The sequence below is a fragment of the Condylura cristata genome, unplaced genomic scaffold, assembly GCF_000260355.1.
Source record: "Condylura cristata isolate star-nosed mole 26May11 unplaced genomic scaffold, ConCri1.0 scaffold00011, whole genome shotgun sequence".
Lineage (NCBI taxonomy): Eukaryota > Metazoa > Chordata > Mammalia > Eulipotyphla > Talpidae > Condylura > Condylura cristata.
The window spans coordinates 15,545,561-15,569,144 of NW_004567112.1; the positions used below are offsets into that span (position 1 = coordinate 15,545,561).

A 23,584-nucleotide genomic window follows, 5' to 3' on the forward strand; every position below is an offset into this window, starting at 1 on the left:
CTCACCCTCAGCATCTCTGGCCTGTACCCCAGTTCTGTATGAATAAATAAATAAATCTTTAAAAAAAAATTAAAATCAAAACATTTACTTCGCCTTACTACTTCAATGCCAAGGGAATGGGCTCAGGACTGCAGGCGACTTTTCAGTAATGTGGTTTTTAATCTTACCACTGAACATCCTGGTTTCCCTGGAAAGATTTTAATTATGGACTTAACCTTATCACTACTTCCTTTTCAAGACACAATAGGTATGACTTTGGAATCCCCTATGCAAACATTCCTTCTACATTATTATATCATGTTTACACCTTCACTATACTGACTCACTCAAGCAAGAAACAAATGGTAGTATGGTCATATTAAACCTCCTCCAAAGCAGTTTCCAGCTACCTGAAAACTTAATAGTTCTGTTTTGAAAGTGTGGGAAATTTCAGTTCTGGGTAAGAATGACTTGAGACTTGGACAAAAAGAATGCCACCACAGAAATCATGATCACACTCTATTTAGTGAGTTGGTGTTTTGAGAAGCGGAAGAGGGTTTTGCATTTTTCCAATTGTTTTTGTCATATCAATTCCTGATGGTGGAAACTGAAGAACATTCCTCTTAATGTTTCAGAAGCTTAATTTACAAGACAGACACTGTTGGTGAGTGTTCCAGTATTGTCCACCAAGTTCAAAGAGTGAGATGAGTGAGGAAAACTCTCCATTTTCAAATGGGCCAAAAATAAGACTTGTTTCCGAGAGGGTACGATCATAGCGACTCCTGGTTCTAATGTCTTTGGGACTTCTTTTTTTCTCCAGTGTTGCAATATAATTACATACGGTCCCTTATAAGTGTAAGGTGTAGTGTACAATGATTTGACAAGCATACCGTAAAATGATTTGCAGACATTCGTCAACGTCCACCTTCCTCAGATAACTATGTCAGTTTCCCTCCTTGGGAGAACATTTACATTATACTCTTAGCAACTTTCAAATATACCATACAGCTATGCTAAGAGTCATCATTTTGTACATTCTATCCCCAGAACCTATTTATCTCATAACTGGAAGGTTATATCTTCTGACCACATTCACCCACTCTGCCACCCTCCCTGCCTTGGGTAACCACAAATCTGGGACATAGTGTATAAGCTCACTGAGTGGCAACTGAAGTCGTCAGAGGAGGGACTTCATCTTCCCACTAGGAAAAGCAGTCAGAGACTTTGTAAGGATTTGTGCTTCTGTTTTCCTAGACCCACTTCCCTTTACAGTTTGAGGGATCAAAGGGAAATATTTTGATACATCTGAATAAGCAAAAGGCAGAACTTCCAGATTCTGAAATCTGCCAAGTCAACATCTGTAAAGCCAAAGTACTGAGTTTGGAAAAAAGGACATCTACACTGTCTGATAAATCCGCCGTGACAGTATATCCAGAGTGATCCTACCCTCCCCTGGCCCGACCTCTAAGAGCTTAAAGGCTGATGATTGAAAGGGGAGTGAATCAGAAGCATGTGAAATCTCACCTCAGGAATGCTCTGAATGACTAAGAGTTCCCCCTGCACTGCAGGATCTTCTCCAGTATTTACTACTAGCCGAGGGCCCTTAGGGAAATAACCACAAGTGGTGTTCTCACTTGTAATTTTGAGCTAAGGAGCTAACTTCCCAACAGACTGTGTGCTCTGGGACGATTAATTCCGGTACTAGGGGAGCACTTACACTTAGCCGTCTGGGACCTACTGGCAAGCCTTCAGCTATCTGCATGTGGCAGGGAAGCCTCACAGTCCTCACAAAGACCAGACAGCCTAGGCAACACACGGCCCCCTGCCAGTGCCCTATCATATAAAATCGCCGCGCAAATTGCCGGGCTGAGAACTAGGGCTCTGGGGGTCGCCTCCACTTGTCTCCAAACTAAGTAGAAAACTAAGAGCACTTTCAGATCCCCCCTTTACGTTACAGGCATTCGCTTTAAAGACCTGGCCCATGTTCTTCGAATAGAGCTCTTGTGCTTTTTTTGATGTGACAGACTTCGATGAAATGTGGCTAAGCCGTTGGGCAAAATTAAGCTGCCTGTTCTAGGCCTCGAAATAATGTGAGAACCCCCAAATTCAGACTAGACCTCTAACCCCTGCTCCTGTCACTCGCAAGCGGCCGCAGACCCACGCACCCTGCGGAGGCAACGGAAGGTAGCTGCAGCCTCCCGGCGGCGCTGGCCCGCCCGGAACCCGCGGGGCGGGCGCGGCGCGGGGCGGGGAAGGGGCCCGAGCCAGCCCCTCGGACACGATCCTACCAGCCGCCTGGCCTCGATCCTCACAGCCTTTGGAGGAGCCCGGGCCAGTAGAACCGAGCTGAGCCAATGGGCGGCCGCCTGAAAGGCAGCTTGCGCGGGGCGGCCCCGCGGCCGGGGCCCAAGGTGTACCCCGCAGCCGCCGCTCTGCGCTACGTCGTCCCGGCCTGAAGGCAGCGGCTCGGGCAGCCGAGCCGGGCCTGGAGGTTGTGGCTGGCGGAGGGCGGCAGAGGGGGCTCGCCGGGAGACGGGGCGTGGGCGGCGGCCGGCCGTTTGTGAAGTCAACCAATTCTCCAGGGCGGCCCCCAGATTGCCTGCCCTGCCTGGGGTGGGGGTGGGGGGTGAGGGCGGGGCTTGCCCCTAATGTGGACCTAGGGCCTTCTCCTGGACCAGCCGAATCAAATCAGCGTCGTGCTGAGATGTTTAAGAACTAACCGTCCAGAGGTTTTCTTCACTGGTAAACTTGCAAGTGAGGACAGAAAACCAGGCTGAATTAGGGTGAGCCGACCACTGCCTATTTGGATGATAGAAGAGCAGTGAGCTGAGTGTGTCTCCCTGGTCTCTCTGCCAGCATTTTAAGACCTTACTGAAGCTGGGGACCTTAGTGTGAGCATGTGTCGAATGAGCTGAGGTGATAAAGCCTATGAAGGCGGCATTGTATTTCTGAAGACAGTATTACCGCAATCTCACCCAGCCTTACACACTGAGCTGACAGTGTGGGCTTCACATTATTTAATAACGTATATGGGATACCTGCTACATGCCCAGCATGGAATTTGGTGGGAAGGATTTGTAGGGGGTACAGACTGGAGGGTTGAAGACCAAATAGGCCTCCTAGTCATTTGGCTTTGAGGTGATTGGGGGGGGGGGTCTTCAGGGGTGACAATGGGAATAAGAAAAACAGTGAAATAAAGTTGCTGATGGAAAGGAAAGAATGAGAAATTGAAAGTTGCTGAGCTCAGAGCCCAGAAGACAAACTTGAAAAGCATCTTTTGAAATAAGGAGGGATCCAAGTGAAAAAAAAATATCCTATGAGGAGCTGGAAATCTAGATTGAAGCCCAACTCTCACTTAGAGATAACTGAGAGGTTTTCAGGATAGACGAAGATAGACCCCTGAGTCAGCTGAACATCCTAAGGCAGGAAAAGTGTTTACATTGCTGCAGGAGCGTGAGGAAACCTCACAATTAGGCCATGATGTCAAATCAGAGAAAGTGAGCCAGTAACACATGAGAGCACTTGACAATAAAAGCATGTTATTATTCACACCAGAAATTATCAGACAGAATCATCGCTGACTCGCACCTCCATCAGAGACCATAGTCACAGGCCTCAGGGCTGTCCTTCAGGTACAAATCTAAGAAACCTCGAAGGGCCTTCGCATCGATGAATAGGGCTGACACTGCAGGGTCCTCCCTCATAGCTGCCATCCAGAGTTTAAGTTTCGGAGTGTGGTCTACACACCTTTGGGAGGAAGGAAGAATGGAGGCATTAGCAGGGGAACTAAAGGGGCATTACAATGTCCTGGGTATCATTCTATCATTCTGCAATTTCATTTTGTTTTCTTCTAAACTTTTAGAGATTTCTTTAAAATGCATGTAATCATAGAACATTCAATTTGGAAGATATTACACAGAGTGTAATATCTTCATAGAATCTAGAGTGTAACTTGTTCGGCACAATAACTCGTCCAAACTGAGAGACTGATAATTTAGAAAAATGAGAACATGAAAGATAACCAAGAATGTTATTCATTATTCTATAGCCAGATTGTGCCTACAAGTAGCTCTAAGCTCTGAGAAGTGTGAGTAAACCAAGATCACCACCACCAAGTTCAAAATGTGAATTTTGAAAATAGTGTGTGAATCCTGCTGGCAAATGGGAGGTAACATTGGTCACACGTTCCTGCAGCGCATTCCTTTAAAACTTGACATCCTTATGAATTTTTACCCAGGAGGGTCAAGAATTTCCCCACCAACCCAGAGATGGGGAGGAGTGTTCGGTGTAGACATATGACATGCTGTGGCTAGTCCAGGACTCTCTTGTCTGCTTGCTCCCACTCATACAGGTGTATAAAATACTTTTGATTTTTGTTTAGAGAGAAGGTCAATATGTATTACAACAATTATTATTATCCTAACATGCACAAAATACTCAAACGTCTTACTCATTTAACGCCATTGCTTCCAGCCGTTCAAACCAGGGCCAGATGAGGTAATCAATCATAGAAAGAGAACTGCCACCAAAATATGTTGTCTTCTTACTGGTCAAAACCTGAATATTAAACAGCATAAGAGTAATTATTTTGTGTATTTAGTAAGACTCATCACCAGGCATGACATAGGTTGAGTTAAACAGAGTGAGAGCTTTTATCCTGACATATCCAAGCTGACATTTTGTCTGATCACTTTAAGCTTTAAAATCTATTGGTTTGGGATGAAGCAAAACAAACAAAATAAACTGGAATTGGGAGGGGGGAAAAAAAAGTCACAGAGTACAGTATCTCTGTAACACATATACCAACAAAGGCCCTAGATTCACAATATAGAAAAAAATTCCTGAAAGTCATTAAGAAAAAGGCAGCCAACCCATTAGAATATTGAGAAAGTCTTCAGCATCACAAAATATGATCTCCAAATAAATAGCCAATAACCATTTGAAGAAGTGCTCAACTACATTAGTCATTAGGAAAATGCAAATTCCATCCCAAATATCATAGCACGGCACATCCATCAGAATAGCGAAAAAGAACAAGACAAAGTTAGCAAAGATGTGGAACCACAGCTGACAGGAGTGTAATCTGATACCATCCAAGTTTTAACTACCTACTAAAGATGAATGCAGGCACACTTTATTACCCAGTAGTTATTCTCCTTGGGGACGTGAACACAGATTAGCCAAAAGATATGTGTGAGAGCATTCACTGCAGCACTATTTGTAACAGCCCAAACACGGAAATGTTTGCTGTCCACCAGGAGTCAAATGGGTAAACTGTGGTGTAGTCACGTTGAAACACTGTACCAAGAATAGGAATGAGCTAGATGCAACATAGGAGGTTATCCCAAGCCTAATGCTGACCCCAGTGAGTGCACATTATAAGATTCCATGTGTATAATGTATAAACCAGCCAAAACGAATGCTCTTTATTCTTGATACGCTGCTGGTTCCATGGCTGTGTTCGTTATGTGAAAATTCATCAAGTTGTAGTCATGCTTTGTGTACTTCTCTGTGTACAACACAATAACAGATTTACTTAAAATATGCTGCAAATAACCAAATCTACTATTAAACAGATGTCAAATCAAATTAATTGCAAACTGAGCACAAATAGTATGTTTAAGAAATTTAAGAAGATGAATTGTTATTATGGTTTTGCCAGAGGGGTGAACTGAGAATATTATCTGGCTAATTAACACCGAACCAATTTACCCTTTATAAAAAATCCATAGTTTGTCTCAAAGCTCATATCACATTCTGAATTGTGAACTGTTTATAAAACCAATCATCTTGGAGAAAATGGACTACATCTCACTTTCCACCTTCTCCCCTGTCGAGCAGACACTATCCTAGCAAATGGCACCATAATTACATCAGACTGAAGGAAAATGTCTATTGTTATAATAGATGCAGAAAAATCAATAAAATTTAATACTCATTCATGACTTTTTTACAATTAGCAAACCAGTCACAGAACTTTCTTACTGTAAAAAAATAAACTTTCTGAGAAAATCTACAGCAAATTAATAAATGTTAATGGCAAAATGCTAGGATGCAGTCTCATAAAATGGAATTGTCTTCCCTCGGTCACTACTTAAGGCTGAGAGTGAGTGGAATATCTCAAGGCCAAGAGCAAGACTCCATCAAAAGGCCCAGAAGGCAGCTTTTCTCCAAAGGAGGTAAAAACATATCTGGGCAACCACAAGTAACTGTATGACTCCTGGCAAATTTTTGGAAGTGAGAAATGTTTATTATATGAAAAGGAAATAAGAACATGTTCTCTATGCTCTAATTATGTTAATTTTTAAAAAATATATGGATAGGAATAGGAAATAAACAAGGAAAAATGAAACAGGTGACAAATCATGGCATAAGGATTAAATTTATTGTGTCCATGTTATTTTAATATCAACGCCACCAAATGGTTTAAAGGCAGGCTCATGACAAGACGTGTTTTGATGTTTATACCAAACATATAGCTTATCTGGAATTATTTCTAATTGCTATAAAGTGATTTGGGAAATGAAAATATGAAGAGAAGTGTAAAAAGAAGATGGTGGATATAGTATATCATTTACTCCAAAAGAAGCTGGAGGTAGCAAGTGATTACCTCCTCTAGCTTGCTGAATTCTTTCCGCAAATCTTCCTTCAGGCCAGCACAGTCTTCCTTATTTTGACTTCTAAGAATGCTTGTTATCAAAGATGGTACCTAGACAGAGAGTACTTTTTTAATTTATCAATCTGAGGGTAATGAGACTGAACCCCTCAAAAAAAAAAAAAACAAAAAACACCCTAGAGTGCTCACTGACCCAGTGTCAATGGGGCAGTGGTTTTCTAATCTTGAAAACAGATTTACAGTCTGAGGAGCTGTATAGATCAGGATTTTACAAGTTGCAAATTAAAGAACCCATTTTGTCAAGTTTGGGCAAAAAAAAGGCTTCAAAGGACATGGATAGAGTGGCCCAAAGAATTGCGGGCAGGCTGAGCACGTACACATGAAATAGCTGGAAAGTTCCCCGGTGATGCTCAGAACCAGCCTGATGGTGAGAAGCTCCAGTGAGCTGAACACAAGGTGCTGCTACTGCGTGGTTGCCAGAAGTCGGACTCGAAGTAGCCAATGCCTCTCTCAGGGGAGCTGATTCTGCCTGGGATTTACCCCTGCAAAGCCCGAAGGCCAGGAGCCCTGCCCCCAGTCACTCTCACCAGCAGACCTGCACCCTACACCAGGCTGTTTCTCACACTGCTCATTTCTGAATTCAGCTCCCAGTAAGAAGAACCAAGGTCCCAGGCTCTGGCTGCAGCTTTAAAGGGAACTAGGAAAGAGAATTTTTCTGATTTCCATCTTGGAGAGGACTCGAGAAGACTGTTCTAAAGGGGCTGACTGCCTGGAGACTCGACAGGGGCATTGCCAGATGCTCTAATGCCGGCAGAGGTGTCTGTGTGCCTTAACACTTCATCTCTGGCATCATCTCATGGCAAGAAGCATGTCCACTCATCCCAGTTTAACTCAACAGATAGTTGTAAGATACAGGGGAGTCTCCCGCAGTCCCACCTGTCCTGTCTGCCTGCTTCAGAACTGAAGGTCTGCAGGCCGCTCTGACCATCCGCCTTTGCACCTGGACCTGCCTGGCCTCTCATCTCTGCTTCTCCAGAAACATTTACTCTATATTCTCTTGAGTGTCTCGATTCCCCTTGCAATGTTCTTCATTAGTCTTCTTAAAACTGTACTTTGACATGACCTTGGTTTGTTTAGTCTCTACAGCTTTTGCAAAAGATCCACATTCAGTCAGCTAAAAGCAACTGCCAATACACTGGGGGCACCCTGGACGCTCAGCAGCAGACCGTGACTGGACCAACAGCTAATGCTATTTGCTTACCTCTTGTAGCCCTTCAAAAGAGATCTGAGGGGGAGGTTTGCGTTGACAATAAAAGGCAAAAGGAGTTTGTTTTGTAGCAGTGGCCAGAGAGGCACCACGAAGCTCCCTCCTGGGAACACAGGCTGTGCATGAGGTCAGCCCTGACTTCGCGATATGTTAGCATCAGGTTTACTTGATAGGATTTGGCAGGTTATTTTTTTTTTTTAAGATTTATTTACGTATGCTCACAGAACTGGGGTACTGGCTAGAGATGTGGTGGGTGAGAGGATTCCCCAGAGACAGAGTGGGGAGCAGAACAGGCAGATTGACAAAGTACATTGCTGAGGGGAGCAGCAGGCGGGTCAGGAGAGGTCTGCCGGACCATGAGGGTAAGCTTCTTGGCGGGGGATCAAGCTCATGCTGCACTGGCTTCTGAGAGCTTCATAATGTGGTGTTTTAACCTGTTGTGCCACAGGGAGAGCCCTGGCAGGTTATTTTTGAGGGGTCTGAGAATATTGAAAAAAAAAAAAACTCCATGTAAAGTAACAGTAGCACTTTTTTAATTTATACCATTTGGCCATGAAAGTCTCCTTAGGAGTCCTCCATTTGGATAGCAGAGGAACCTGCATGTGAAGAGGAAGTGAGCAGAACGAGAAGAAGGACTGATCTTCTAGCAGTAGTCAAGAGAGAAGGTGGTACGTTTGGGGAAATGAAAAAAGTTCAGTATGGCTGGAACATAAAGTGCCAGGAGCAGAGCGAGGTTTAGAGAGACAGTAGGGACGGCCTCATGGACGGGCCTGAGGACACGTCAGAGCTGAGAAGACCACCGTCCTCTCCCAAATCACTGAATCAAATGACAGCACTGACTTAGCTTCAAACTCAGTGAGTCTGGCCCTCTCTGGTGGCGAAACAGGTTAAAGCACAACAATATGAAGCTCACACGAGTTCCATCCCCACCTGGGCACTGGCCCACATGGCGCAGCAGACCTCTCCTGACCTGCCTGCTGCTCCCCTCGGCAGTGTATTTCCTCGGTCGGCTCCCCACTCTGTCTCTGGTGAATCCTCTCACCGCCTCTACACCTCTGGCCTGCACCCCAGTTCTGTATGCATAAATAAAAAGATCTTAAAAACAAAACATAGGTTGATGTCGGTGACTTGGTGCCTGAAAGACAATGAAGGGAGTGGAACAAAGTTTGTGAGGAGGAATGGCGATTCCCTCTACACACCTTGGAAAACATCTCAAAGGCCATCTTTTGGCAAGCTTTCTCATACGGGTCCTCCGGGAACAGCTTCCTCCCTGGGTATGCTTCGTCCAGGTACTCGCAGGTGATGGCGGATTCACAGACCAGTTGCCCCTGACTGTTTTCCAGAACGGGCACCAGACCCAAGCGATTCTTCTCAAAGAACCACTCTGGCTTATTTTTCAGGTTGATGTTGATGACTTCATGCCTGAGAGTGAAGAGAATGAAGCAGTGTTTGTATTTCTTACTAAATTGATCAATTAACTGACCTGACCCCCTATTTAGAAGTCCGCTGGACTTTGATTGCTTCACCCCATTCTCACTGGCTCGAGTCAGTTGATCAGCAAAGACATCAGCTTCCTCTCCAAATCAGCCTGACTTGATCCACCTCTCAGCTGTAACACCACACCACCGTCACCTGCCATCTACAACTGGCCTGTGTCCACTGTGGATTTCCCACTCCCTTCTCAATCCACGGCCAGGCTGGACTTTGACAACAGTAAATTCAGTCAGGCCACCATCTGCTTCCAAGCCAGACTGGCCTACACAGCCAAAGGGTAAACTCTAAACTTTCCATGGCAAATAAAGCACATTGGATCTGGCTGTGACTTACCTGTCACACCTTTGACTCTGGCTCTCATGATCTCCCCACACTCTTTCATTCCCACCTTAACAGCGTTGGCATTTGCTGTTCCTGCCTGTGCTTATCTGTATTCCCAGGTCAAACGCCACTTCCTAAGAGACACTTCCTCCGCAGCTCTGAAGATGCTGAGAACCTCTGTTTAGTGACTCATCTTGTATTATCGTCTTCATTGGACTAATGTTTCTGCAATGACTTTGCTCATTATTTATGTAACCATTATACGTTACTCCATGAAAGCAGGGTTCCTGATATGTCTCATCCTTCATATTAATATACAAGTAAAAGCAAAATTTTCAATAAGCTGAAATGCTAAGGGCCTCCCTGGTGGCACAGAGATGAAGTCTCAGCACTATGAAGCTCTCACCAGGCACAGCAGCACCAGGTCAATCCCCAGCCAGGGAGCTGACCCACATGGCGCAGCAGACCTCTCCTGTCTCGCCTGCTGCTCCCCCCAGCACTGTGTTTCAGTGAATCCATCTGTTCTGCTCCCTACTCTGTCTCTGGTGAATCTCCTCACCCCACCCCCGTACCTTTAGCCTGTAGCCCAGCTCTTGTATGCCTAAATAAATAAAATAAAATCCTTTTTAAAATGTTGCATAGGTAAAACATATAACATAAACCCCAAAGGAAGAAAACAGATTAACGTTCAGGCTATATTCAGACTGTAATTAGATCTGATTTGTAGCTCACCTTAGGTTGTAGAGGAAATAAGAGAAAGAAGGTTTCATATAGTCAAAACTGGATAACTGTACAACAGATTAGTTACTGAAAAATAAACACCACTGTCTTTTGATTCCTAACTCCCCATCCACTGCCATTGGAACAGCATTTAGTTTGAGGATTTAAACGCGTACTCAGCCGTGGAAACAAAGCAACAGTCAATTTGAGCATGTGTGTGCATGCATGGGCAGGTGTGTATTAAAAGGTTCAGGTGCTGACACATTACTAGACAGGCAGATAAGAACCAGTACAAGAAAAACAAAACTCCTGTCAAGGAACTGTCAACACCCCTGAAAATTGACACTATGAAAACAAAAGCTAGGCCCTGGGTTTGTGCTAAGATACAAGCATTGTGTTGACCAAGTGCTGTGCTGTGAACCAGTAGTCAACACAAGCCCCAGGTTGAAACATGCACCTTTTAGAGAAAACCACCCTTTCTTAGTTTATGTCCTATGGCAAAGACCTAGTGCCGCTCAGATGAATGTCTCCTGGGGATCAACTTAGAATGTACGTCTGAAAGTGAGGATCTCTGTCTGCACTATGGTGGCTGGCCCACTCTCCACCACTCATTACACACCCTCTTACAGCAACATAATTTCAAGTCTCTTGTGGAAAACTATCCCAGAGGATAAGGTACTTTTCAGCCTAGAGTTCTGGGAAGGCCAATAAAACAGAACTTCGTGCCCTGAATCCAGCCATGTTCTGTTCCTAGACTTTTTAGTTATGAAAGTAAGATGCACAAGCTGTGTCTTTTTAATACAATTTGAATTGGTGAGAAAGTTCTAACATCACAGTATTACAGTATTTTGAGTAATAGTCTTTTGTATATAAATGTTAGTAAATGTTGAATATCTTGCTCTGTGTTCAGAATCATAATTTTGTCCAAATGAGATGCAAATCTTAGTGGTGGTTCATCCAATATATATATATTTAGAATGCATAGAACATTTCTTTAGGACAAAGAATTGCCTACCTAATCCTCCCTCTAGAAGACTAAAATTAGTTTATAAACCCTAAGCACACAGACAAAATATTCCTTAAAAAAGGGCATTATTTTTTAAACTGCCTCCCTAATGGTGCAGGAATTAAACCTCAGCACTATCAAGCTATCAGCAGCCACTGTGGCATGAGTCCCATCTCTGGCCAGGGAGCTGACCCACATGGCACAGTAGATCTCTCCTGTCTCTCCTGCTTCTCCCCTCAGCAGCAGATTTCAGTACACCTGCATGCTCTGCTCCCCACTCTGTCTCTGGTGAATCCTCTCACTCCCTGTCCCAACCCCCACACCTATGGCCTATACCCCAGTTCTTGTATGCATAAATAAATAAAACAAATCTTTAAAAATAAAACACCACAGAATCTTCCACACCATGGTATCTGCTATATCCTATTCAACAAGTTTCCAAAGGTCATCAGAAGGGAGAAGGTTACAAAAGATACTTGTTATCTATACTAACATTGAAATGACTGACTAATGGAAGGTGGGGACAATATCGGCCACTTTTTAAAAAAGATTTATTTATTTTTGCATACAAGAGCTGGGGTGTAGGCCAGAAGTGGGGTGGCAAGAGGTGAGAGGATTCACCAGAGACAGAATAGGGAGCAAAACAGGTGGACTGACTGAAATACACTGCTGAGGGGAGCAGTGGGTGGGTCAGGAGAAGTCTGCTGTGCCATGTGGGTAACTGACCAGGGATCAAACTTGTGCTGCAGTGGCTGCTGGTAACTTCACAGTGCTGAGACTTAACTCCTTGCACCACCAGGAAGACCCTCAGCCACTTGTTTACAAAAGACTGATAAACAGACATGTCAAAGCAAAAATCCTGGCTGTGGAAAGGACCTACAGAACATCAAAATTAACGGGTAGTCCTGATAAGATGTTCCTGACAAACTGGCATAAATGTAGGTACTAAAGTTAAGGCGCCAAAGTTAAGGCAAGCTGCTATGTGCTGACTCCAAGTCCGTGGTCCTGGGCTTCTCAGGAGTCTCCTCCACCTCTCGCCTGAGAACTAGCATCCCCGGCTCCTTGAGGTGGGCTGACACGGCCTGAGCTCTCCCAACAGGGTCCCACCCACTCTGTGCTCTGAGTCTCCTGAACTTTGCCAAGAGGTTTACTACCATTCTCTCCTTTTGCTTCCAATTATATGATATTACTTTGATGTGGATTCTCCCCAACAAATTTCACATGCAGCTCGATGAATCTGGCTTGAGACCTGAGAGAAACCTTCCAGCTTCCTGAGTTAGCCCTCCAGAGGCTATGGACCTAGTAAAACAATACTTGGCCTCAGAGGAAGGCCACATGATGACTGCACGTGTCAGCTGATAAGTCCTATGTGTGTCCCCCCCCCCCCCCCCCCCCCCCCCCCCCCCCCCCAGCGAGCTAGTTTCAGTGAGGCTTGGTGGAAGGCTGCCTTTTAGGCATGGACTCTTCGACTCAACCAACAACCCAGCCTGCAGGATTTTGCCCCATACAGTTAGCTCAGCACTCTGCTGGGAGTGTCAAAGCCTTGACTCGAAGCAGGGTACATTACCCACAGTGGAGGAAAGGAGCATATACTCGGCACAACAGCAAGCAGGACAGGATAAAACGACCTCTATGGAGAAGGGTGAAAACGAAAGGACCCTGGACCAGGACTCAGGGAGCTTCCAGATTTCAAAGAGCTGCTGCCTGTGGCTACCAGTCCGAAGAGCTAATCACTAACTGTGCCGGATCCTCAGCTTTTCTAACCCACTAAATGGTTCATCTAAATGGGGAGTCCGTGGTATTCCAGCCAGCCCCACCCTGGGGAGGGGCCCCGCAACTTGCTAGGTTCCCCCAAAGGTTGAGAATAGTTTACTTGGCAGTAATCTGGGGGCCCAAGCCGAGATGCCTAGCCCTGCCGCCAGCAGCGCCGGTTCCCGGGGGGCTCCAGGGGGTGGGGGGGTCCTGCCTGGGTCCTCACCCGATTCCCTTGGCCTTCAGGACCAGAAGCGTCCTCTTGGCGAACGGGCAGAACCTCATGCTGTAGACACGGACCAGGCCCTCGGGAACTGGCCCGGGGGGCGCGCTGCCTGCGAAGGAAAAACCAAAGCGTTAGGACCCCAAGAACAGCGGGGACCCCTAGTCTCCCGCCGCGCCGGAGCAGCAGCAGAAGTCGGTCCCGCACTGCAGCTGCGGCCTGTCCCCGCGACTGGGGCCCTCCCGGTGGCTTTGTTCCGAAGCAGCCGCATCCCCACTCGCGAGCGCACCCCCGCGCCCCCAGCCGCAGGACTCACCCTTGGCCCAGCTTCTGGCTGACGTCCCCGACATTGCCGCGCGCACAGGCGGACGAGTTCCAGCGGCGGGTGTGCAGGCGACTCAGGAAGTAGGTTGCCCCTCTCCCGGCCCCTCCCCCCCCACTTCCTTTCCTTCCTTTCCCCTCCCTCTCCAAAGCGATGGCCAGGGGTGGCCTGCCAGCTGCAGCTGGCCTGGGCTGTGTCCCGGGACTGGCGGCTTCCCGCGCGCTGGAGGGAACCCGCTGGCTGGAACCTCAGCTGTGACCCTGACCGCTGTGCAAACGCAGCTCTATTTCCCACTTCTGGAGAAGAAACGCCCCAGTTGCAGCCCGAGAGCTGGAGGGAATCTGCTGGGAGGTCCACCTCTTGTGCCCCCACACCCGGGGCTGACCTTCTGGGTGTTGCGGGGATAAGGCTTAAAACCTACAGGTGGAGGTGTGGGAAAGACTATCTTGCCATTAAGATACGCTTCATGGAGGTGAAGAGTAGAACATTTGGAAAGGAGGTTCCAGAAAACTAGGGCACACAAGGCCAAAAGCTGGAAGTGGGGGGTAGAGGTGGTTAACATAGTCGTTAAAGCAGCTACAAAAATGAAAAAAACTTAGGGGCCAGGCAGACCAGAGTGGGAAGTGGAGCCTGAGGAGCATTATAATCACTGGTCCTTACAAATCAACCTAGTCCCACCCTAGCAGGAAGTAGGCTAAGTTAAGCTTTCTGCGCCCTGGGACCACGCAGGCCACTCTCTTATTAGCAAATCTGTCCCTTTCTGGGGCAGCTCTTTCTACCTGGCTGGGTCTATGCAAGTGTCCTTTACACTTTTCCCGCTTTTTATGCTAAGCCTGCCCCTTTGGAGATAACTAACTCTCATGGAGAGACTCACTGCATGCTGCTGAAAGGGGGGCTCTTCCCAGAGTTAACCCAAGGACCCCACCCTCTGAACCCAACACCTCTCCGAAACTGACTTCACTCACGTTCAGAGGCACAAAAGAAGCTCGAAACCCACAGCCACAACCAGACCCTGAACTAACAGCTCCACACAGCTCACAGGTGCACACCAGACCCTGACCAGACCCTCTACATTTGGTCGGGCCTGGGGGGGAGGGGGGGGCCGCAGCAGGGGGTGGGGGGCGGGGGTAGGCCGTTTGCCCCTGGCAGCCTTCACCTGCACAGACCTCAGCTTCCCTGTTCACCAAGTCTTCCCAGACTTCGGGGCTTGTGGTCCTGTCCCAGGGCTCGCTTGTCATTCCAGAATGTGCTCCGGTTATGCAGGGCCCAGGGCCAGGTCCACACAGCTACCCAGACCACATTTTCCTTTCTGTGGGACTGGCTTAATACCACCCTTTCTGCTGAAGACTGAAGATCTGTTCCATCCGCTCCCTCTGGCCTCTTCCTGGTGGTTTGCCAGCATCTTTGGCCCTCGTTAGGGTATAGTAGTGCCCTTCTCCAGATTTCACATGCCACCTTCCCTCTGCATTTTTCCGCACCCAAATTTCCCCTTCTTATAAGGAACCAGTCATATTGGATCAGGGGTCCCCCTGCTTCTATGGTCTCATCGCAATTTAACTATTACAGCTACAATGAACCTATTTTCTATCAAGGTCACATTCTGAGGCATTGGGGGCAGGGCTTCAACAGGCGAGTATTTGAATTCATAATTCAGCAAATGAATTTGCAACAGGGTGGTGCCCAGAGGAAAGGGGTAGAAATATGTCTGGGTCAAAAGGAACAAAATCCAGATAAAAGCTGCTACTGTTAACCTCCCCAAGGGGTTCTCACCCACATGTTTCACCCAGTCCAGGACCAAGAAGCAAGCGCAGCTTCTTCACATGTCTCTCTGCTTCTTGTGTCTCCTCCAGGTCTCCTCTGGCTCTCCATCCTGCTTCCTTCCCTCCTTCCTTCCCCAGACTCCTCTCTCTCCAACTTCTCCTCCTCCCTGCTCAGCTCCACCCTCCCTTGGGTGGGACAGGGAAGCTAGAACCTCCCCTTTCCCTGGGGACCATCCTGTTACTAATTTAAGAATTTAGGAGCCTCCCTGGTGGCACCCAGGTTAAAGGCTGTCAAGCTGTTAAAGCTGTTAAAGCTGTCAAGCTGTTGCCAGCGCTGCAGCAGGAGTTTGATCCCAGCAGACCTCTCCTGACTCCCTTGATGCTCCCCCTCAGAAGTATCTGACTGTTTGGCTCCCCACTGTGTCTCTGGTGAATCCTCTCAACCAGGCCTCTCTGACTTAGACCCCAGTTCTTGTATGCCTAAGTAAGTAAAATTAAAAACCCAAATTCACGACTATATTATGAGGCCATAATAACCCATTGTTAACGGTGGAATATAGGCCAGTTTCCCCCTGTGTTTCTGTTCCTTCATCTAAAACGGGGTGGTAAAAACTGAATGGCCTCTCTTAACATGGTTTGAAGAAGGCTTAAGTTCGTAAATATATAGAAAGCACATTCTTGGCAAAGAATAACATTAAGTAAATGTTTGTTATTACTGCATATGCATACTTAACTTGGTAACCAGGCAAGAAACATATACTATATGGTAAAAATTAGATCACATTTCTACTAAATTATGGACCTTGTTTAACTCTTACAAAGAAAATAAACTCTTTAGAAGGAGTTTTGCCACACTGATGATATCATGCAAATAAATCCTATAAATTTACACTTGACCTGGCAAGACTTCTTATGGCAAATAAAAACGTCAAGTCAAGATATCATTTGAGAACTTTTATTTGGAATCACCTATCTTCTGATATGTATGTCTGGTATAACATTTTGTTTTAATGATTTAAATGATTCATCAGCAAAAGTTAATTCCTCAAAGATGTAAATTGAAGAGAAAATGGACCTGTCTAGCGAACTAAAGTAATATAGCACCACCCACCAGCCCTTTTTGGTTGTGTATGGGAAGATGTGAACATCTGAATAGGAACTGCTGAAGGCCCAAATGAAAGGGCAGGTATTCACATTGTTGCAGCTTTAGCTCTAAATTAACCCCAGGAGACTAACCTGAACTGATTCTGCTGGTTAAAGATCAAGAGTTAAATATCCTAGAGATAAGAAATATTTTCCTACCTTTTACATGCCACTCTTTTTACTGACCATATACACCTAATTGTTTCAACATTCTTTTGTCACTTTTCAGCAATGCAATTTGATTAATTTTATACTTGATGATATATGTGGTATTTCTATAGAAGGAGGAATGTCAAAGGTCACATGAATAGTTTCATTCATGTTATTATTTTATATTTTTAAAAATATTATTATTATTTTGCATTGAAAACTGGGATGTTGATCTCAGGGATCATGGACCTGGAACATGGTTTCTCCACACTGGGGTATAAGTAGGAGCTGAGAGGATTCACCAGAGACAGAGTGGGGACCAAGACAGGTAGATTTACTAAAATGCATGGTAAGGGAAGCAGTGGACAGGACAGGAGAGGTCTGCTGTGCCATGAGGGTCAACTCTGTAGTTGGGGATCAAACTTGGGCCATAGCAGTGATAGTGCTGAGACTTGACCCCTAGGCCACCAGGGAGTCCCCACACCCCGTGTTATTATTTTAATTAGTCATATTTAAAATATTTTTTTAATTAGGGTCCTTATCTTTTGACTAAGAATACTTTTCTAAAGATTATTATTCTATGGCAGTCCACAGCAGGGAGAAATAGCTTCATCAAAGAGATTCCATGGACAGTTATTGGTTGAGTGATTGAGTGAAAGAATTAGTAAGACCCAAAGTGCGGTCAAATTTTTAAAAAAGAATATTATCATCTTTACAATAAAAAAGCCATACAGGAATAAATAGACCATAAAGAAAGGAGCTTAAATAGCAAATAAAGGGGGGAGGAATGGATATTAAAAGTACATTGGGAGTAGAATGGATAAATAAATTGCAGAGTAGTCATATCATGGACAACCACTCAGCCATGAACACATAAACCACAGCTACAGCTATCAGCGTAAATGCATCCCCAAACATAATAGTGAGTCATGAAAGCAAGTCACAAAATAGTATATTTGGTCTGTCACTACATATATTAAGTTTAACCACACGCAAAAAGAAACAGCATACATTTTATGACACACTCATATATGCTAGAACTGAAAAAGCAAGGGATACACAGAATTCAGATGTGGGAGAGGGTAGAAAGAGTTAAAGAAGGGTGCAGAGCTTGGGGGTGGCTGCTTCAACTTGTTCCATTTCTTTTTTTTTCTTTTTTAAGATTTATTTATTTGTGCATACAGAGCTGGGGTACAGGCCAGAGGTGCAGGGGTGGTGAGAGGATTCACCAGAGACAGAGTGGGGAGGACAGGCAGATCGACAACTCAGTACATTGTTGAGGGGAGCAGTGGGCAGGCCAGGAGAGTCTGCCTCGACAAGTGGATCACCTCTGCTTTAGCTTCTCAGTGCTGTGCTTTAACCCGCTGCGCCACCAGGGAGGGCCTGTTCCATTTCTTAAAGGGAAAAGTGACTTCTGGATGGTGGAATTGAGGTAGGAAAGAATTAGTGGAGAGAAATGAGGAGGAGGAGACTGTTATTATTTAAAAACCTTTCTACACAATTTATGTCAGTGCAAACTGTTTCCCACATTTGTCCATGAATAGCCTGGAGCTTCCCTCAAGAAGTCCACCTGAGAGTCTGTCAAGATCCGAGTTCTGTTAAACTGCCAGCGGGACCCAAGGACGCTCAGACCACCGCCCCTCGCCCCCCATGCCCTCCACATCCAGACACCTCCTCCAGGGGTAACACTGCCACGTTGTTATGTCATGTGACAAGTTGACATATGCTAAGCCTTTTTCGACTGGAGCTGGGCAAGTCACCTCAGAGGAATCGTTTTATATGGACTGGGCCAAACATTCCATAACCAGGCAGCCAGCAAAACCAAGAATATTCTGTCTAAAGGATTGATGGGGGCCTAAGGGTGAACTCTCAGTGCTATCACCTCTACAGCCTGAGTTTCGTCTCAGCCAGGGAGTGACCCACAGGGCGCAGCAGACCTCTCCTGGCTCCCCCGCTGCTCCCCTCACCAGGGGTTTCAGTAGATCTGCCCGTTCTGCTCCCTACTCTGTCTCTGGTGAATCCTTTCACTGCCCCTAATCTGCTGGCTGCTCCCCTCAGCAGTGTGCCTCGTTGATCTGCCCATTCTGCTCCCCACTCTGTGTCTGGGGAATCCTCTCACCCCTGCACACTCTGGCCTGTACTCCAGCTCTTTTGTCTTTTTACCTTGTGACCCCTCCACCTACCATTTTTACCTCATGAGTCCTTCACCATGTCAATACTTCATCTAGTACCCCATCTTTCTTTTTCCTTCAGTAACTCCCCTTCTTCTCTTCCTCCTTGGACATGATTTAGGTTTCTACCTAAATCGGTGTACTCAGAATCACAATTCTTTGGTCCTAAATAAATCTGCTTTGCGTTTTTAATGGCCTCATGAATTTTTAGGGTAACTGTATTTTTACACTTAAAATCGCACTCTCTCCTTTTTCATCATCTCCTACGTTTTCCTTTTAGATTACTAAATATTTCACTAAGTGCATAATCTGTCAAACGTGTGTGACAGAGTGCTGTCCATAAGACTCCCAGGGTGCCTCTGCCATGGGCCCCACACTGTAGAGGGTCTTTGCCTCTGTCTTTGGAGAGGGAGGCGGGTACAGAGATCAACACTCCCCTCCTCCTGACCATCACCCTTGGGATTTACCATTGGGACAGACCCCTCTGCCAGTCCAGTCTCCACTCTTACCCAGGTCCTGAAACAAAAGGCTATTGTCTGAGGCTGTCTAAGGTTTTGCCCCAGTGGCTGTTTAAACAGTGTGGGGCTGATGTGAATGGCAGCCTGGTAGGGTAAAAGGCAGATAAACAGATTTGTCTCCTCCCTTTTAGAGCTTACATACACATTTTCCCTTACCTACACATTTTCTCTCAATCAAGTGACCATTTTTTTTTTTAAACTTCTTTTTGGATTCCAACTTATGATTCCAGGGGTTCAAATCCATTTGAAAGTGTGGGACTTTGGACAAAAGTCCTAACTTTTCTGAGACTCAGTAAATAAATATCCCTATCTACACAATAGGGATAAAATACTACATGTGCCACAACTATTTAAGATACCAGGCACAGAGGAGAGCTTAATATAATCTCACGACCATAGCAGAGCAGAGGGGAAATCCAAGCAGAAGGCACAGACTTCAAACGTAGGGGTCTCAGCTGCCACTACTTTTTTAAAAAATATGGATCATTCTCCCTGTTGTCCTACCTTTTTAACAAGAACTGTCCTGACCCTGTCGCTCCTCATCCTTAGATTTTCAGTGAAAAGAGGTCATGCATACGGAAACTTCTAACTGCCCATCCAACTAGGTGAAGACCCCGACTTTACCTCCCTGACCACGTTCCTTTTCTTAGTCTGTTATTCTATGTTTGTGTAATGTAATGGTTGTCTATCCCAGTTGTCAAGCAGGACCTCACCGGTGGGTCACTAAATTTAAAGAAAGGAAGTAATTTTCGGCTTCGCTCATTATTTTGTTCTAAGCACATTGCATGGGGGGATACTGAGTAAATATTTACGAACAAGGAGGAGAGAGAGTGATTACATGTTACAGAGGCTCAAAGAAAGGGAGGGAAGGGCGGAACGGGGAGAACAGGGAAGGAGAAGGAAAGGAAGGGCTTGGAGGGAAGAGAAAGAAAAGGGAGAGAAGGAACGGGAGGGTATTGAACGCGAAGGGAAGAAGCGCGGACCAGCTGCTGACGTTTTCATTAGGTTTCTTCCAGAAGTGTTCCACCTGGACGTCGCAGATGGTGCAAATGGTAACAGTCATGTAAGGCGAGGAGCACTAGATTTAGGGCTAGACCGGGCTCCAATCCCCGCTCATTTTTGTGCCACTGGGCAAATTATTCCTCTTCTCCCCACTTTCCTTATCTGTATAATGGGGGTCATTGGGAATCTGAAGATTAAATAATAACGGCTCGACGCTTGGTCTGGCACGGTCCGCACTCAACATTAACCTCTGCCACGGGCGGTGATTAATAGTCCCCACCACTCCTCTCGGGCCGGACCCTCCAGCACCGCTCCCAGGGGCCCGCCTCTCGCCTCGCTCCACGCTCGCCTACTGGCCGAATCGGCCAAGAGAGCAGAGCCAATGGGCGCAGGCGTTACGGTCTCCTGGATACGGGAGTAAACAGCAAAAGTTTCTCAGGCTCTGGCGCCGGGGTAACCGTTGCAGCCCGAGCCGGGGTCCGGTACTACGACCCGCAGCCCGGCTGAGAGAAACACCGCCATGGCGCAAGGTCGGGAGCGAGAGGAGGCCATCGCCAGCGTCAACCCAACCATGTCTGTGAGGTGCGGCAGCCCAGCCACGCAATGACTCCCGTCTGGCGGAAACTTCTGTGATCTGCGCTGGCTCCCTATCCTCTTCTTCCTCCCATTCTTTAGACTCGCTCTCGGGACACTTCTCAACTCCAAATGCCTTCCAGCAGACTCCTTCCCACTTGTCCTCTTGGCTCCATCACCACCCTGCCACCCCAATTCCTTCGCCCACGACCACATCTCCAGATGTCTTCCCCAAGCCCGCCATTTTTATACGATCCCAATCCCCACTCAACTAGGGTCGCTCTCCTCCACCATTCTTGCCGGCCCCCACTTTCTGGCTCAGCATCCCAGCTGCAGTCCTTTCCCTCTCCCCGAACCCCCACCCTATCTTCCATGCACCATCCCCCATTCCAGAGACTACTCCCGTCCCTCTCTAGTCGGCTTTGGTAATTTCCCCCAAACTTCGAGCTGATTATCAGTCCTTTCGACTTTAATCCACTTCGAAAACACTGCGGATGCAAGGCGGGATAGTTTTCCTTTCACGTTCTAGAATGTTACTCGCACTCTATTCCAGATATCCTTCATGGGCCCTGGTTGCACTCTTCAACCTCTGAGGTCACTCACAACAGCGCCCTTCGCTTGCCTTCTCCACCATCTCTCAGCATACCTTTACTTTTTTCATGAAAGTAAAATCTCCCCTAACCTCAGACTGTCCTTTCTAGCAAACACTAAACCGGTTTCCTTAAACTGTCTTCCTTTTGTGTTCTTTTTCCTCGTGTTGATTTAATTCCATTTTCTGTACTTTTCTGCGCTGGATTTATGAGTCTAAAATATAATTAAACCCCTCCCTCTCAGTCTTTGTACAGAAGCTATTTTCCTACAGAGCTGACAAGCACAAAGCCTTATTCAAAGTAGTTTTGTAAAATTTCTTTAATCAAAAGTAATGATAAAAGAGTGGCCCAGGACATAGCCCCCTTTTGTTTTCATTGAAATCAAGCTCTTTTCCTTTTGTTATTTTTACTTTTTCTTTTCCAAGTAATCAAGACACCTGAAACCCTTTGGAGGATTCCTTAGTTTGACTGGAGGATTTGTTTCACTGAAAAAGTTTTCTGAAGAAGGTTCTTGAGACCTATGGAAATTTAGGTCTACTTTCAAATGTCTGTAGTGCATGAAGTCAAACCCTGACAGCCAGCATCTTTGTTCTTTTACCTTAACAATTGTTTTGGACATAAAGGGAGTGAAAATAGATTCTGATGACTTTTGTGACTTTGTTAAAAAATATTTGAAATATACTGATGGTGACATCTTTTTTCCCAAAGATGGGTGCAAGGATTTCCTAAGCAGAATGTTCATTTTGTCAACGACACCACCATATGCTACCCTTGTGGGAATTTTGTAATATTTATTAATATTGAAACCAAGAAAAAGACAGTACTTCAGTGTATGAATGGAATTGTAGGCGTCGTGGCAACTAACATTCCTTATGAAGTTGTGGCTTTTTCTGACCGGAGGTTAAGACCCCTCATCTACATATACAACTTTCCAGGATTGACCAGAAGGACCAAATTAAAAGGTATCCTGGAAGACCCTTCCTCTGTCATGACTGAAACATTTTGTTATATAGCTAAATTTATTTCATATAAATGAAGGGTTTGGGGAAGGGCTTTATTTTCTTTTAATAACACATTTTCAATGAAGGAGTCAAGCTGGTCACAGAGCATTGAAGTGGTCTGTTTACTGGCAACATTAGCCTCACATAGAAACTCCCACTCCAAGCCCATTGAATCAGAATCTGCACTTTCACAATATTTCTCAAGGTGATTTGTGTGCATTGGACTAGAAAACTTTTACAACACCAAAAGCAATTTGAAAATTTCAGAATACTATTTTTCTTTCCTAGTGATTTATTGAAAATTCAGGTAAATTGATGTTATGTAACTTCTAAAGATAAGTCTCAATTTACTTATCCATGAAGTGGGGATAGAAGTAGAACCTACTATTAAAATTTTGGTGATAATGGATGTGTGCATACATACACATCTGTTGTCAATGTTACCTACCATGTACATTATTATTGCTTCATACATACATAGCAGGCCAGGCTGCTGCAGAGATACTACATTCTTCATCTAGTGATTCCCTCATTTAACATATCAAGGTCAGCTTAAGCTAAGACTGACACTGGCTCTACCTTTATGGATCAAGTAAGTGTTTGAATCAAGCCAGGGTATTTCACTGTAATTTATAACATTTTATTTATGGGAAAATTTGCTTGAATTCTCAACAGATTAAAACAACTTTTAAAATTTAACTTGTCCATACATTGGTGACAGTCTGTGTGAACCAAAACTGTTATCATTAAACTTCCCCCAGATTGCTTATCAGACTGTGGTTCCATCCAGGCAATTGAAAGTTACCCAAACCAATAGTCAACATCCAATGAAACTGAAAGTGAGAAAAATTAAAACTATGGGAAAGGAGATTACAGGCAATACAGTAGTCTGCAGGAGTAATAAAAGAATGCTTAATAAGGTGCTGATTTCAAAGTAAATATTCAAGCAGTTAGAAGATTTAAATACTTAATAATC

General features: G+C 45.5%; 2 protein-coding genes across 2 annotated transcripts in view; one reads left to right on the top strand and one right to left on the bottom strand.

Moving 5' to 3' along the window:
• Nucleotides 1–3,495: 3,495 nt before the first annotated feature.
• Nucleotides 3,496–13,805, bottom strand: GSTO1 (glutathione S-transferase omega 1). Its single transcript, XM_004680460.2, has 6 exons — nucleotides 13,695–13,805; nucleotides 13,382–13,490; nucleotides 9,062–9,284; nucleotides 6,590–6,688; nucleotides 4,430–4,536; nucleotides 3,496–3,726 (listed from the first exon to the last, which is right to left on the bottom strand). Exons 1-6 carry the CDS (start codon nucleotides 13,726–13,728, stop codon nucleotides 3,573–3,575), a joined length of 726 nt encoding a protein of 241 aa, XP_004680517.1. The 5' UTR covers nucleotides 13,729–13,805; the 3' UTR covers nucleotides 3,496–3,572.
• Nucleotides 13,806–20,964: 7,159 nt separating this feature from the next.
• Nucleotides 20,965–23,584, top strand: part of CFAP43 (cilia and flagella associated protein 43) — a 69,315-nt gene continuing 66,695 nt past the window's right edge. The window contains exons 1-2 of the mRNA XM_012723461.1: nucleotides 20,965–21,026; nucleotides 22,316–22,569. Of these exons, the coding sequence (XP_012578915.1) occupies nucleotides 20,965–21,026; nucleotides 22,316–22,569 (316 nt within the window). The remainder of the gene's footprint in view (nucleotides 21,027–22,315; nucleotides 22,570–23,584) is intronic.

Bases quoted from the DNA above. Each gene is read 5' to 3' on its own strand.
- GSTO1 (XM_004680460.2), bottom strand. From the start codon at position 13,728: ATGTCGGGGACGTCAGCCAGAAGCTGGGCCAAGG. The intron at 6,689-9,061 runs GTGTGTAGAGGG...CTCTCTGTCTAG, and splicing joins CCTTTGAGATGTTTTCCAAG to GTACCATCTTTGATAACAAG. The intron at 4,537-6,589 runs GTAATCACTTGC...TTTAATATTCAG, and splicing joins AATTCAGCAAGCTAGAGGAG to GTTTTGACCAGTAAGAAGAC.